This window comes from Gracilinanus agilis, chromosome 1, assembly GCF_016433145.1.
Source record: "Gracilinanus agilis isolate LMUSP501 chromosome 1, AgileGrace, whole genome shotgun sequence".
Classification (NCBI taxonomy): domain Eukaryota; kingdom Metazoa; phylum Chordata; class Mammalia; order Didelphimorphia; family Didelphidae; genus Gracilinanus; species Gracilinanus agilis.
Genome location: NC_058130.1, coordinates 515,402,910 through 515,416,869, shown reverse-complemented (window position 1 = coordinate 515,416,869; position 13,960 = coordinate 515,402,910). Strand labels below are relative to the sequence as shown.

Below are 13,960 nucleotides of genomic sequence, written 5' to 3'. Positions count from 1 at the left end.
AAGCATTTTATGACACATAGATGATAGCAAATTAAGTTTAAACAAACATCTCACACCATATGCCACAGTAAGCTCCAATGGATAGATGACTTACAGTAGAAATTAAAAGTCACATTATAAACACATTAGAGGAGAATAGAAAGAAATGCCTTCTCAACTTTGTATTACTCCTTTCTTGACCAAAGAAAAGAATATGACAGGAGACAAAATGAACAGTTTTAATTAAATAAAATCAAATTTCTTTTGGCCAAACCAAATGAATGCACCAGATGTCAGAAAAGAAATAGTTAACTGAGATTTTATTTTTCCATTAACTTTCCCTGATAAAAGCTTACTTGCTAGGATATATAGGGAATTATTCAGATATTAAGAGCAAAAGCTATTTCCTAAGAGATAAATGGTCAAAAGATGTGTATAAGGCAGTTCTCAAGGTAAGAAAATCACACTATTAATAGCCATATAAAATTCCATATCACTAATAAAAAGGGATGTGAAAATTAGAACAACTTTGAGATTCTGCCTCATACTTATTAAAGTAGATGATAAAAATAGAAAATAACGACTGTTAGAGGTGATGTAAGAGTAAAGGCACAGTAAAACTGTGATTTGGTATCGCTATTCTGGAAAGGAATATTGACCAGTACTTAGAAAAAAATCAGTTAATTGTGTATAGTTTTTGATCCAGAAATACCACTCCTAGACATATACCCCAAAGAGATCAAAGAAGGAGGAGAAAGAAAACCCATACATCCCAAAAATATTCATAGCAACACCTTTAGTTGTAGAAAATAATTATGAACTATAGAGTTGCCCAAAAATTAGAGAATGAGAGAACAAATTATGGTATATATTCTATTATATTATTGTGTTATAAGAAATGATAAAAGAAATGGATTCACAGAAACCTGGGAAGACTCAAATGAACTGTTGCAGAATGAAGTAAACAGAACGAATAGAACAATTTTTATATTAACTATAATACTTAAAAGAGAAATTATTTCAAAGACTTTAGAACTGTAATCAATGCTCTTTCTTCTCAGCTCAGCCTCTTAGTTTCTTGGGCTTTCTTCAAGATTCAGCTCAAATCTTATGCTACACTGGTGAACTTTCATTGTTCTTCCAATAAGGAGTAGCTTCCCCCTTGATATTACTGATTACTTTGAATTATTTAATTACTTTGCTGTTAACTTCTCTCTATATATCATATATGTAGACACTTATTTTCATGTTTTTTATTCCATTAGCATGTGAATTCTTAGAGGATAGGGACTGATTTTGTCTTTCTTTGTATCCGCTAGTCTTACCACAGTGCTGGTACATAGTAAATACTTAATATATTTTTTTATTGACTGAAATGCAATGACCAATCATGACTCCGGAGGACTAAGGAAGAAGCATTCTTCTTGTCTTTTGATAAAGAGATGATAGAGTAGAGATGCAGAACGAGATACACACACACACATATACACACATATATATTATATATATTCAGACATGGCCAATATGTGTATCTGTTTTAAGTGATTGTGCTAACATGCTACCAAGTAAGGCTTTTATTTTTGTAGGGGAAGTGAGTACTCTTGATGATAGAAAAAAGAAAGAAAGAAAAGAGTGTCTGTAAAAATCTAAAAATGTATAGAAGGGAACAGAAAGAGGTTCAGAGGGAAACAAAGGGCACTGATTACAGCTTTTGGAATTGACATATTGAATTTAGTACAAACTTGAAATAAAAAAAACCTCAAACTGAAACAGCCAAAACAAGTCATAAAGATATTTATATTTTTACATTCAATGTGATTATCTTTACATGGAAATGTTTATGTTTGTTGGTATCTGTCAAATTTAGAATATGAAAATTTTAAAATGAAAAGATAATAGATCACAGAATATTAAACCTAAGGAAGAAATTTTGCAGATTTTAGTTTGACTCCATCATTTGTGTTATGAGTAAACTGAGTTCTAAAAAGCAGAAATGATTTGTCCAAGAGCACACAGGTCTAACCATAGATTGAGTCTTCATTTAAACCCAATCCTCTGACACCCAACTGAGAGCTTATTTCCTTAAACTGTATTGTATTTCTTTTAGCTGAAAGTGTTCTTTATTTCATCTAATTTTATACAGTTTTGTATTCCTGTTGTGGACTTATATTCTTGTTTGTTTTACTTAGATAGTTTAGCTATGTAAATTTCTATCTCCCACTTGATCAGAAGATGCATTATAGGAAGGACTATGTCTTATTTGTTTTTGTATTGTCTTCAGCATATAGAGCCTTTTGTTACACATAGTGGGTGTTTAAATGATTGTCTAAACAATTATTCATAATTTGATAGTGAAACTTTCAGTGAGTCATTAATTTAGAATTGAAAGGAATATCAGAAGTCATTTAGTCAAGTTTTCTTTTATAAACTACAGAATTTCCTCATAATAAAAGTCCTAAAATGTGGTCATCTAGTTTCTATCTGAAAAATTTTTAAATTTTTTAAATTTTTTTGAAAATTAAAAACCCTTATCTTCTGTCTTGGACCTGATACTGTGTACTGTAAGGCAGAAGAGTGGTAAGGGTAGGCAATGGGAGTTAAAGTGACTTTCCCAGGCTCACACAGCTGAGAAGTATCTGAGGCCAGATTTGAAACTAGGACCTCCCCTCTCTAGGCCTGGCTCTCAATCCACTGAGCTACCCAGCTGCCCCCCAGAATCTAATGATAGAAAACTTACTACCTCAGAAGCAATTTGATCAGTGGTTGGATAGGTTTAGTTACTAAAGAGTAAAATCTCTTTAGTTGCCATGAAAAACAATTTCCTTCAGAGTTTTACCTCTTGCTCTTAGTTTTTACTTCTAGGACAACACAGAAAAATTATTTGAAAACAAGCATCATGCCTCCTCTTATTTTCCTTTCTCTAGGCTAAATGGCTCCAGTTCCTTATATGACATGTTTTCAGTCGTCCCAGACACTTTCGCTGGAAGCAATCTAGTTTGACCATTATTAAAATGTTGTGTCCAGATGTGAACTTGACACCACAGATGTGATCTGACCAGCTCAGGGTTCAGTGGGGTTGCTACTTCCTATTGTAGACACTGCACTTCTACTAAAGCATATTGATTACATTTGCTTTTATACTGGCCATATCAAACGTTATTGTAAGTCTAGGATCAAATAAAACCATCAAATCTTTTTTTAACATGAACTCTGGTTAAAGCAAACCAAAACTTCAACACTGAATACATGTCCAATTGATATTTTGCTTCTCTATTAAGAGAAAATAAGTCTGTTCCCTCTTCTACATGACAGTCTGTCTAATATTTCAAGAAAACTGTAATGCTTCCCCTTCATTCTCTCCTGTCCAGACTATTCTTTCTATGATTTAGTTCATGAAAGGATCTTATTACAGATTTTTTTTCATCCATGTTAAACTGCTTCTTGTCCTTAGCTCAGTGTTCCAACTTGTCACAATGGTTTTGAAAATATTCCCATTCATTTTTTTAAACCCTTAACTTCTGTGTATTGGCTCCTAGGTGGAAGAGTGGTAAGGGTGGGCAATGGGGGGTCAAGTGACTTGCCCAGGCTCACACAGCTGGGAAGTGTCTGAGGCCGGATTTGAACCCAGGACCTCCCATCTCTAGGCCTGGCTCTCAATCCACTGAGCTACCCAGCAGCCCCCTTCCCATTCATTTTTTAGCAATTCTTCCCAGCTTTGTGTATCAAAAATCTTAGGAGGTCTTTTATATTTTTTAGCACCTGATACAGTCCCTGGCATATAGTAGGCACTTTATGAATGCTTTTGGATTCATCAGTTGTTTGATTAGTAAGCTATTAAAGGTGGGGAATGGATTTGACTGTTCATATTAGGTCTGGCAAAATTGGCATCTCATCTTCTTGAAGTACACAGAGAGGGCATGCCTTTACTATTTATTTCCCTGGCTTTCACCACAATATCTTTGTGTACATTTGAGTACACAGAGTCTTAAAAAGTAATTTTATTTGTCCAATATAGTGTAGATTGGTGCAAAACCCCAGACTTCAAATTGCTGCTTTAGGTTTCAGTATAAATCAGCTCTCTTGAGCATGTCCTTGTCACTTCAGTGACATCTCCTTATCACTTAGGCTCTCCCCAGTGGTGATCTATGCTTTAGGCTGACCCCAACCTTGACCCAACCTATGAATAAGTGGGATTCATTCATTCATTATATATTTCTCAGACTCATCATCAGCAACAATTGGGGCATATTTTAGAACTAACATGTTGAATTTAGAACACATTAAAAAAATTAAACCCAGAACAAGTTATACTTAAACAGATTTATGATGTACAATCTCTGTCCTAGAGGTCCTATAGGATGGCACAGAGAGATAATGAATCACTATCAGCACACGATTGGTGAGAGCTGAAATATTCTGTCACCCCCACTGAGGACGTTTCTGAGCCATTGGGATATATGTTATTTAGGATGGATTTTAATCAGTAAGGCTTCTGAAGGAGAGAGCTCTGTCGATTAACCCAGAGTTGCCAGCAAATGCCCTCTCTTTATAGATTATTTTTAGCCTTTAGTCAACAAATGCCTCCACTTTTATGGTCCTCAGAAGGAGAAATTTATAGCTTGAGACTAATGGACATCCATTTGTTTCCAAAAGATCGCATCATTCCATTATATTCATTTTTAATTGGGAATGACATAAATTATAATACATTATTCTACTTTACAGATGATACCATATTATGTTATCAATGACCATAACCCAAAGTAGAAAGTGCCCTTGTGCTCTGACTCTGTACTATATAGTCTAACAGATATTTGATTCCAAATATTGCCCTTTGGATTTGTTTGAAGCGAACCCTGAAAAGTCAGCTGCCAGTTTAGTTTACTACTGAACCTATCAAGTCCACAGAGACTTGTTATTGGGTAATATCCTAGAAGCACTTTTGGATTGAGAATAAATTAACTACCTTGAGAAATGTGTCACTCTTTTTGGCCACCAAGTTGCTTCTTCTTGTTGTTTGATCGTTTCAGGCATGTGTGATTCTTCATGACCCCATTTGGGTTTTCCTGGCAAAGATACTGGAGTGGTTTTCCATTTCCTTCTCCAACTCATCTTACAGATGAGGGAACTGAGGCAAATAGGGTTAAGTGACTTGCCCAAGGTCACACAGCTAGTAAAATGCCTGAGGCTGGATTTGATCTCAAGAAGATGAGTCCAGGCCCAGGGCTTTATCCACTATACCACCCAGTTGCCCCTAAGTTGCTTTAGTATTAGGTAAATTTTTACACAAATGTACTGTAAGGTAATGTGCTTGCCTGCAATAGTTAATGTTACTTACTTGGAATATTTAATTACTAGGGAGTTTTAGTAATCACAGAACTGGTCTGGAGCCAGAAAAACATGGATTCATTCCCACCTCTGCTGAATATTGGCTGTGTGATCCCAGGAAAGGCCTTTAGCCTCTCTAAGCAACTCCAGAAATTGCCAAGTAGATGCCAACCTGTTCTGAAATTGGAAGTTTCCTTATCTGGGAATTCCCTATACCAAGGAAATCACAAGTCCAGGCCCTCTTCCTTCAGGCAACTATTGATTTCTAAAAGTAAGGGTGTACTAGTGGGCTGGTGGGATTACCATTTGACTTTTTGTGAGATCCTTTATAGTCTCTTGACTCATAAAAGAGAGACATTTCATGTAGAGTTAGTAATCCCAGATTTATTTAAAAATAAAATTATATTTAAAAAAAGATACAAAGGAAAGGATTATTAGCTGAAGTCCAGAATGAGGAAAGGACATTAGGCCATAAATCTAGGGATCTGAGAAGGGATTTTGAGAAGCCACATAGTTCAATTCCCTCATTTTGCATGAAGGTCCAAGGTGAGCCTTGAGAAATTTAACCATGTCGTGATCTCTCTAAAATGACTATTGTTCTGATTAGTTGTTTCCTTGAATGGCCAGGACATTAACTGCTTTAAGAATTTATTAATCCAAAAAGTCCTGGAGGCTACATTTTGTGCAATTACTTTGAAAACAAGTGACTAAAGATGGTGGATAGAGCTCTAATCTTGGAGTCAATGTTCCAATTGAGTGCCTATCTGTGGGACTGTGGGAAAATCATGTTGCCTACTTGAGGTTCAGTTTCTCAATGATAAAATTCAAATGCTAAGAAGGCTTTGTGAGGAAAGCACTTTCTTTTGTAACTCTTTAATATGCTTATCATTTAATATCTGTGAGATCCTTCCACAACAATTCCCCCTCTTGACTTCAAATTACTTAAGAACACAAACTTTTTTTATATGTAAACTTTGTATCTCCTCAACAGTAAGGGCTCATCAAATAGTAGGTACTAAATAAAATTGTGAACTAATAAAAGTCAGATAACTGAGAAGGTTGGTTTACAGATGTCTACTCTATTCATCTTGTACATAGAACGACTGATGTGTTCCAAGCAGCTAAGAAATTTGCCATTCTATTTGATAACAAAAACATTTTTTTCTGTAATGTCAAATCTATTCAGTTTTACTCTTCAACTTTCCCTCTGGTAAAAAAGAATTTTTGCTGATAGATCAGAGGATTTTGGTGCTAGCAAGGGCCTTCAAAGTTATCCTCTCCAAAATCTTCATTTTATGAATAAGAAAGGACAAGTCAGTCAGGGGAAGTGTCCCAAGATTACCTAGCTAGTTACTGGCAGAATTATAACTCAGGTTTTCCAATTCCAGCCCCTATTATTTTTATTGTTGCCTTATATTTTAACTTTGTTCTTATTTTCTGAAATGCTCCTTTTGTATTTCCACTTTGTTATTTTCCATTTCCCATCTAAATATGTATCCATCTTTTTTGTTAGTATTTCTGAGACACATTTTAGTTCATATTAAAGAAGGATCAATGGAAAAAGAGTGACATAATGTAATCTGTCCAATATTGCTATAATGTTTTAAATTGAAAGCTAAAGATCACCAGACATACCAGCTGCTTTTGTTCATCTTCAACACTATAGTCATTAAGCTTTACCTAACCAGAACCTTAGAAGAGGGTATAATTCACATTTAATCTCCTAGGTTCTTCCTGGAGTTGTTACATATAGGGCACTCAGTTTTGATGTCCTTGGGCTCCCTTGTGACAAAGGACACCACTAACTTGATGGCACATCTGCTCTTCTACTAATATTCTCTTTTGTCATTGTTCCTGCAGCAGAATTTCGAAACACCTCCACCGGTGACACAGTTCTTCTCTCAGATGATGAATGGCGGGTGCTGGTGCTGACAGGAAATACAGGGACTCAAGCCAATGTCACCCTCTGGGTATATGGAGACAAAGGAGTTACTGGACCACTACCTCTTGGCAAGGGCAGTAGGGAGCAGCTGTTCCTTCCAGGAAAGGAGGATGAATTTCAGGTAGACAGCAAAGGCTGGCACTGGCATTAATATGTACATCACCTTAAAATATACTTCTTTCATACAGGAGGGGAATTTTTAATTTTCTTTGTTTGTTAGCATAGACGTTTCATAATCCAGGATTCTCCTATAAGTTACCATATGTTTGCTGTAACCAGTAAAGTAAACATTATTCCCTCCTTGGTTAATAGTGCACACATGTGTGTGCACATGTACAAATACACACACACACATCAGCTAATTCAGGGAAAGTGTAGGAACAAATCACTTTCCTTAAAGAAAGTAATTTTAGGGCTGAAATTGACCCCATAAACCATCAATCTGAGCACAGTTTAGCTGGACAATGATGATGGCTAGAGTAAGAGTCCTTAACCTTTTTTTTTGTGTCATAGTCCCTTTGGCAGTTTGAGACCTCTTCTCAAAATAACAATTTTAACAAATAAAATTAAATATGTGGAATTACAAAGGAAATAAATTATGAAAACACAGTTATCAATAATGTTTTTTTTTATAATATGGTCATAAATTCTAGGTTAAGAATCATTGGCCTAGAGAATTTCTGGTGACAAAAAGCAAAACCAACAAACAAAACCTCCTCTTGCATTTTGTATTTTCATATGAAACATGATTGCCAACCAGAAGTTGTTCAACTGTGTCTTTTTGCATAGGATTGTGACCTAGGAAGAGGCTCTAGGTTCATTATAATTTCCCTTATGTCTTAGCTTGAGAGTGGTGATCATTAACTTGGTTCACAATTTGACTGCTTTGTATGCTTCTCCTAGTCCTTAACTATTTAGCTGGCCAGTCAGTCAGTCAATAAATATTTGTTAAATGCCTACTATGTGTTAGGCACTCTGCTAAGTGCTGAGGATGCTAAGAAAGGCAAAAGACAACCCCAGATTTCACATAAAGTGACTACATTCCATTTTGTTTATTCTCAGCCCTTGCTTGCTCTCTAAAGTACTTTGATGCACTGCACAAAAGTGAATTTCTCTTAAGGTTGTTCTTTTATCCAATTCAGTATATGTTTATATTATATCCATCATATAGAGACAGAGAGCAGTGGGGCTGTAGAATCAAAAGGGTTCTGATTTCACACCTTTGTTCTAATATTAGCTATTATTTACTACTTCTATGACTTTGACCAAATTATTTGCCTTCTCTGGCCTTTGGTTTCCTCATTTGTAGAATAAGAAAACTGGACCTGGTGATCCCCAAGTTCCCTTCCAGTTCTAAATAGATACTGTATACCCTATGCTCTTTCCAGTTCTAGAGCTAATCTCATGATCCTACATACTGAACTCAGTGCGTGATCTGTGTGTAGAGGGCTGCAAGTATTGGAGCAGATATAAAGTCTCAATGAAACCTAATTCCCTGCCTCATGAAGTTTATGATTTGTTAGGAGAAAATGATACTCACTGAGATAATTATAACAGAAGCAAACAAACAAACAAACAAACAAACTCCCCTCCCCCCACAATGCTAAGTGCATTAAAGAGGGGGAAAATGAAGATTCTCTCTTGTATCTTGTATCTAAAGGACCTTCCTAGAACATTCTAAGTCTGAAAAGAGAATAATCTAGACCCACAAGAATCTGCAACAGGCAGATGAACTTTTGGGTTATAGTATCTAGCAGTCACTATTGACAAGGAGGGGGTCTGGTCTATATCTTTAGAACTGTAACGTCCATGTTACATTTTTTGTTGTTTAGTTGTTTCAGTCATTTCCAATTCTCTGTGTGACCCTATTTGGGGTTTTCTTGGCAAAGATACTGGAGTGGTTTTCCATTTTCTTCTTCAACTCATTTTACAGATGAGGAAAGTGAGGCAACAAAGTTAAAAGTAGTTTGCTCAAGGTCACACAGCTAGCGTGTGAGGCCAGACTTCAACTCAGGCAGGTGATTTTCCTGATTCCAGGCTGGGCACTTTATCCACTGTACCACCTACCTGCCCCATCCTACATTTCAGGGAAATCATTTAACCTAAATCTCAGAAAAGAGATTTCTGAATCTCAGCAGCAGGTTTCTGCAGTTATAAAGGAGCAGTTTGTCCTAGCATGATTAGTTTCTTTAGGGCAGGGGAGGCATATTTGCCTTTCTTTAAATGCCTGGTGCTTAGTGGAGTGTCTTGTGCATAGTGAGCATTTAATAAATGTTTTCTGCCTGCCTGACTTGAAGCCAAAATAAACAGGACACTTGAGCCTTAACATGAATTTGTTTGCTGACTTTCAACATGACTTAGGTCACCATTTTGGTTTTGGAATCTTATCCTTTTATTAGAAAAGGGATAATAATTCTGGTAGGTTTTGCATTTTAAAGAAGCAATCTGCAATCTGAAGCTACTGATATTTTATGAGTAACTGCTCCATGAGGCAGAAGGATAAGCTCAACAAAACTTGGAGGAGCAAAAAATCTTTGAAGGTTTAGGTGGATGGAGAGTGAATGATAGCTGTATTACTTCCACTGAGCAAGAGAAGAAATCTAAGTGCATAGATTTTATGGGCATTTTGGTGCTCTTTCAGTTTTGCACATACATTCCCTGGCCTGCAGTTCTGGGAAGTTCAAAAAGAAGAGAAGCTGAGGGAGTTGAGCCAAGGTTTACTTCAAATCGGTAAATATTTATTGATTATGTACATAACATTCATGGTGCTTGGTGGAGAGCATACAAAGAAAAAACAAGAAACAGTCTTGTGTCATCAGGGAACTTACGTTACAGGGGAATCTAGATCTTCACACACTTTTTCGTTGCTCTGTATCCCATTAGATGAAATATAGCAAAGATTTATTTTACTTATTGCCCTTTTTTGTAGGAAACACTTTGCTGAGCTTTTCTTTGATGAAAGTTCCTCTTTACTGTACCTCCCCCATCTATTTTCTCAAGAGCCCATATTTTTCTTACTGGATCTCAGACTACCAAAAAGGAGGATTCCGAGAGAGTGGTATGTTGTGCAAAGAACACTGGGCAATTCTCCTGAATCTTGTTCTTTCATCTGACTACTTCTGTTGTATTTTAGTTAAATCATGTAACATTTCTGCCTTACATTCCCTATCTGTGAGACTCCAGTGATAGCCTTTTATGGAGGGGTTAATACTAAGATGCTGATACGAGCTTAGAGAGCTGCCAAGAACTGCAAAATGCTTTTAACAGGAAAAAATATGTAATAGCTTTCTCATGGGTATGATCTAAAATGTGAGGATGATTTTTTTCAACTTCTAATTTCCTTCAGGTTCAGATAAAGAACATTGGCAAAATTTACAAGATCAGAATAGGACATGATGGAACCAGTGAACAGCCTGAATGGAGTTTACAAATGGTAACGAATTGCATTTTTTTCCCTGGTTTGACTTTGACTAAAAGCAATAAGCCTATTGAATTTCAAAGCAATGTGGAAAAGGTTAATTCTCTAATTATTGCAAAGATTTTCAGATATTAATACTTAACAATTGAATGCAGAAAATAAGCTCACTCTTTGAGAGAGTGTGAGTGTGTGTGTGTGTGAGTGTGTGTGTGAGTGTGTGTGTGTGTGTGTGTGTGTGTGTGTGTGTGTGTGTGTGTGTATGTGTGTTTTAAAACCCTGTTAGAATCAATACTAAGTTCTGGTTCCAAGGCAGAAGAGTGGTAATGATTAGGCAATGGGAATTAAGTGATTAAATGACTTGCACAGGGTCACACAGTGAGGAAGTATCTTAGGCCAGATTTAAACCTAGATGCTCCCAATTCCAGTCTTGGTATTCTATTCACTGAACCACCTTGCTGCCCCTCTTTCATTGTGTTTTAAAGGCTTTAAAGAAATAAACATGACGCTCAAAGTCTTTGAATCAATATAGGGAATACAATGAAAATATTTAATTAGTTGGTATGATTCAGTTATTGCCCAGTTAGCAACTGAATTACACTTTTTGAGCAAAAATATTAGAGACTTTTAGAGAGAAGGAATTGTAAAACTTTTTAGAAAAAGTATATATCTTTATTTGTGGAATAAATATACCCTGCTCACCTTCCATGCTATTACTCTTTCAGAGATTTATATTCCGGGCAAGTTGTTTTTCTCCCCCTGATATGTAGACATGCACTTCTACTCAAGTACGCTCTACCATTTTGATAAATTATACCTGACTTGCTAAGACAGATTGTATTGCTGAATATTGCCATAGAAATTCAACTATGAATGAAAATGTAAACATATATAGCTTTGGGAATCACATACTAGACAATTCTCATTTCTTAATAGCTTCTGTTCCTCTGAAGGAATAATAATAAGGTAAGAATAAGAAATCAGCATTCTTTATTACAATTTGGCATACATTTCAATCTCAATTATTTAGCATTTGATCACCCAGTTTGTATATTATTCAGACCTTTTGCTTTCTCTCTCAAGCTCAATTCAACTTTACTGCTTGTTAGCAAACCCACTGGAGAATAGTCAGAGGCAAATAGGAAAGAAATCCAAATTAACAATTTTGCTTCTTGTTAGTAGAGGAAATATTCCTTAAAGAAAAAAAAACCCACAACCTAAACAAACTGAAATCATTTGCTTTGTGTGTTATCAAGAAGTGGATAATCTTTGAATCTTTAGTTAAAGGGAGAGGATAAAAGGTGAGGTAGATATTAGGAGGAGGAATGAAAGGAATGGCTGAGTTTAGGGAAGGAAAGAATGAGGTGGTATATTAGATAGTGAAGGAATAGGTGGGTTATTCAGGGGAGGCAGCTTAAAATAGGCTAGTCACAGGAGACTAGAGACAGAGGATATTGGGAAATAGGCTGGATTCTTCAAGGCAGGAAAGGTATCTCTATGGACACAAAGGAGTTGGGCCAGTCATAAGTGTTTAAATCTTCCTTGAAGGCTTTCTCTTGTCAGTTTCTCAAGGCCCTTGAGGGAGGAGTTGAAGGGCTCCTCCCTGTCTGTGAAACTGATGGGTGCAGGAGGAAGTCTCAGGTAAGGACTTCCTCCCAAGATGGATGCCCACAGCTCCCTCAGAAAATAAATAAATAATTCATTCCCTCTTCAACCCTTGCCTAAATTTTCGATACAATGATTCTCTAGAGGCTTTGAGTTGGTAACAAAGGGGGAGTTTATTAATCTCAGGTTAATAAGAGGGAAAGAGGTTCAGGGTTTTCTAACTGCAGCTAGGGAGAGGGGTGATGGTGGGGGATGGGTCATGGAGAGGTTTAGACTGAGAGCCTACTCTCCCAGTCAGGAAGATTTTGTCTGCCTTTAAAGCAGTCTTTATCAAATCACTAAAACTAGGAGTAACTTATTTGAGGATACTCTTCTTGTCTATAGAAATTAAACCTACAATGCCCAATTACCAAGCCCTCCCTTCCACCCAGGGCCCAAGGAAATTCAGGGTAAGGGGAGGGATGTAGATGGAGAGATCAGGGAGAGGTCCAGAGAAATGAGTTAGGTTTAAATTTCTCCAAGACAAATAAGCACAGGCCAAGGCTGAAGCAATTAGGCCAAAGCCAAGCTAAAAGGCCAAAGCCAACAGGCTAAGCCAAAGCAAAAGCCTCTAGCCACAGCAAAAGCCAGAAGGCAAAAGCCTCATTAGTTGGAACTTCACCTCTATTTATAGTTTCAAGTTCCAACTGACTTTCTGAAGATTCTAAGACTTCTAACTGACTTTTTGTGACTGTTAGAAATTACAGAAGCAAAAAGTTTTTGTTAGCCACCTCTCATTACATGTGTTACCTGGCAAAGCATTATCTAGTAAACTATAGGAGGCTCCCCAGAATGTTGAATGAACCCCCACAGTGAGTCTGTCAACAAGGATTTATTTAACACTGATTATGTGCCAGGCATTGTACTAAGTGCTAGAGGTACAAAGCAAAAACAGGTTCCCTGCCCTCAAGGAGTTTGCATTTTTATTTCTTGAAGGTGGGGACTTGAGAAATTAGAAAAATATTTGGGTAGGAATGACACAGGAGGAGAGGGCATGGATAGTTTTGATATTCATCAATGAATAGAGTATCAACATTGAGGAGTTAGTGAGTAATGGAAGTAATAAAAATTCACTTAGAATTCATTGTTTTATTAATTATTATACATGACCCAGGGAACTTCATTCCTTGAATTTGCTATATTTAGGAAGTCGGTGTTCATTAGGTTCAACTGTTAAAAAGAGAATAAAAAAATAAAAAATTTTAAAGGAATGAATTTGGCTTTGAAACTAGAAGTGTTAAGATGATTCAAGGTGTATGAAAAATTTGGATAATTTTTTGTCTTTATGAATTGTTACTTGTATGATTGTTGTTGTAGTTTGTCCTTCATACTAAAAGAAGACCAATGGCATCACAATGTGGGGGTCAAGGTACTGTATAGTTGGAAAATCTTGAACCCCTGGAACTGCATTGCCCAAAATTTCTTTCTGTATTATCCACAATTTCTTTTGCCTTTCGTATACGTGCATCCTTACATGGTCTGCATATAGTTTGGGTTCACTCTGCCACACCCTCTCTCTTCCACATGAATTGAGTGGTGAACATTCCCTGTGTTCTCTAGCTCTCTAGTTAAATATTAATAAATCTTTATAAATATTATACTTTGGAGATATTGAATATTAATTTTAAAATCTACAATACACTGTGTTCAAC

At 36.4% G+C, this 13,960-nt stretch overlaps 1 protein-coding gene across 1 annotated transcript in view; it reads left to right on the top strand.

The window, feature by feature from the left end:
• Positions 1–13,960, top strand: part of RP1 (RP1 axonemal microtubule associated) — a 330,542-nt gene that overhangs the window by 126,026 nt on the left and 190,556 nt on the right. Inside the window, exons 16-17 of the mRNA XM_044682704.1 lie at positions 7,168–7,370; positions 10,596–10,682. Coding sequence (XP_044538639.1) covers positions 7,168–7,370; positions 10,596–10,682 — 290 coding nt within the window. The remainder of the gene's footprint in view (positions 1–7,167; positions 7,371–10,595; positions 10,683–13,960) is intronic.